The sequence below is a fragment of the Penaeus chinensis genome, chromosome 17, assembly GCF_019202785.1.
Source record: "Penaeus chinensis breed Huanghai No. 1 chromosome 17, ASM1920278v2, whole genome shotgun sequence".
NCBI lineage: Eukaryota > Metazoa > Arthropoda > Malacostraca > Decapoda > Penaeidae > Penaeus > Penaeus chinensis.
In genome coordinates, this window is record NC_061835.1 from 2,030,287 (window position 1) to 2,032,786 (window position 2,500).

A 2,500-nucleotide genomic window follows, 5' to 3' on the forward strand; every position below is an offset into this window, starting at 1 on the left:
AAAGGGAAAGATGAGAGAGAAACAGACATTGGCAAAAAGAAAGGACAGCAATGGTTTTAGAATTAATTGTCATGCACTGTAAGAATGGAAAGTAAGCAACTGACAAATTAAAAGTAAGCAGCAAGTTAATTATGTCTTAAAGAAATATATTTAAAAAATGCAATGAATGAGAAGCAAGTTGGTTAAGATGAGAATATGAAGAGGCTTTTTAAACTTTTACATCAAAACAATCTTTGCTCAGAAATTAAATGTAGGCCAAAATAATTGGAAAAAACAAATAATACTAAAGAGAAATAATTTTAAATAAATATGGGGTTCATGGAATAGAAGTCTCATACAATTTTATTGCTATAGGCAATTCATTTGAGATAAGTGTTTATGGCTATTTATTGGTGTTACAACCTAGTTTGGTAGGACAATCATAAAAAAGTGCTATGTGGATATACAAGCTTTAGCTTTAACATTATGCATCTTGAATTTAGAAGTGGAATAAAGTAAGTGAAGTCTTTGTTAATTAAATGTGCATGTTCATATATATCTGCATCACCATTTGCTTTCATTACATATTTACCTTGTGTAATAAAAGAAAAGTGTAGATGAGAACAGCCAGGCCTTCATTTCTCTTTACATGACAAAATATTGCATACATATGTATAAGTGTGAGAGAGAGTGTGTGTGTGAGTGTGTGTTTTGTTTATGTGTGTGTGTGTGCATACGTGCATGTGTAGTGGATAGATGTAGACAAGCAGACATAAATATATATAGAATAAAGATAGACAGATAGATTTATGTTATCATGCTTAGATATAAATAGAAAGTTTGGTTTTTCTCCAAAATATAAATAGAAAGTTTGACCTTTTTCTTCTTTTTTAATGAGACTCCTGTGTATCAGGCTTCAATTATGACAAACATATAGTCATGTTCTTTGGTATACATTATATGTAAATTACTGTGCAACATTTATTAGTTATTGAAGTGAACAGTAATTCCAAGAAATATAACATGTTGGCATTGGCATTGGGTAAAGAACTGTGTAACCACAATAGGTTTAAATGAAATAAGGGTAAGGGATAACCTAGTAAATATCTTCCAAATATAATGTTTTGGGGAAATAAATTTTAAAAAAGTATGATAAATTTCCATTTATTTTATACAAAACAACAGAATTCAAAAGATTATTTCATTAGAGATGAAATAACTACAGTGCCCTAACTTGCTGCACAACAATACTTTTCCACCATATACAGAATATACATATAGCAAATACACTTTTAGTCAAAATTTTCACCAAACTTGTATTTCCCTCGCATTTGATTGGGCAAAGGGATAATGCCAGGGCAGGGCACTTGGCCTGGGATCTCACAGATGCACTGACGATCACATCCCCAGCCAAAGTTTGCTGGGTTTATCTCAAGTTCTCTGGCTTCCTTTTGCAAAGTGCTCTCTGACTTGCAGATAATTGTCTTTAAATGATCGTGGATTTCTGAACGCGACTTAGAATCCACGTCGACCAAGATGTCCTCTCCATTTTCAAGGAAGATACGGACAAAAGGTGTGGGTGTCAAGTTTTTGAATGTGGCAACCTGGAAAAAAAATAAATTGAGCAAATTGAAATGGGATCTGATACTTCATTTTAGAAGGGAAATTCCAGTACATTTTTTTTTTTTTTTTTTCCTGTAAAGAAATAGATATATATATTTTTTTTTTTTCCATTTTTATTCAAACAAATGATTTACTATGAGGAAATACCTGAACTTGTGGATTCTTGAACTGTAGCTGTGGAAGGTGCCAGAAGACAAATTCTCGTGCACCCTGGTGATGGTTACCATGTGTGTTGTAGTTCACAGTTACCACCTGCACAGATATCCATTTAGTATGATGATAATGATAATGATGATGATGATGATCATAATAATAATAATAAAATTACAATTGTAGCAATAATAATAACAATTACCATTGTTCTAGTAGTATGATATTAGTAGTATAATAATAGTAGTAATAATAATAACAATAAAAATATTAGTATTATAATTGCATATAAGAAAGTTATAAATCAAGAACTAAATCACTCTATTATTTTGCAATTGTATCTTTCAAATTGCCAATGTGGATATAATTATGACTACAGTAATAAAGTATTTGATTGTTGTTATTATGCATTTATTAATAAATGTTGAAATATGGACAGCTCAATTTAAGATAATGGAACATAATTTGTTAAAAAACAACATCTGCAAACACTTATGAAAGAAACATCTACCATAAAACAAGTGATTGCCATGGCGTTTGCACCATCAGTGATCTATCAAAGACAGTAAACGTTAATGTATATGTTGGTACTAAATAGGTTGTAGACTTTCCTACAGTTCACCTTCAAATGAAGTAACTGTCCAAGCTATATTTTTGTCTTATCAGAATATACAGGACAGGTTTCTTTGTTGGTCTTTGTAAGAGCACCACTTGTATGGAGGCCATAGTGACTGAGAGTTACATGGAT

At 31.2% G+C, this 2,500-nt stretch overlaps 1 protein-coding gene across 1 annotated transcript in view; it reads right to left on the minus strand.

The window, feature by feature from the left end:
* Positions 1–1,130: 1,130 nt before the first annotated feature.
* Positions 1,131–2,500, minus strand: part of LOC125034114 (probable 28S ribosomal protein S25, mitochondrial) — a 1,944-nt gene continuing 574 nt past the window's right edge. Inside the window, exons 2-3 of the mRNA XM_047625754.1 lie at positions 1,750–1,854; positions 1,131–1,583 (exon numbers count right to left, since the gene is read on the minus strand). Of these exons, the coding sequence (XP_047481710.1) occupies positions 1,272–1,583; positions 1,750–1,854 (417 nt within the window). The 3' untranslated portion in view covers positions 1,131–1,271. The remainder of the gene's footprint in view (positions 1,584–1,749; positions 1,855–2,500) is intronic.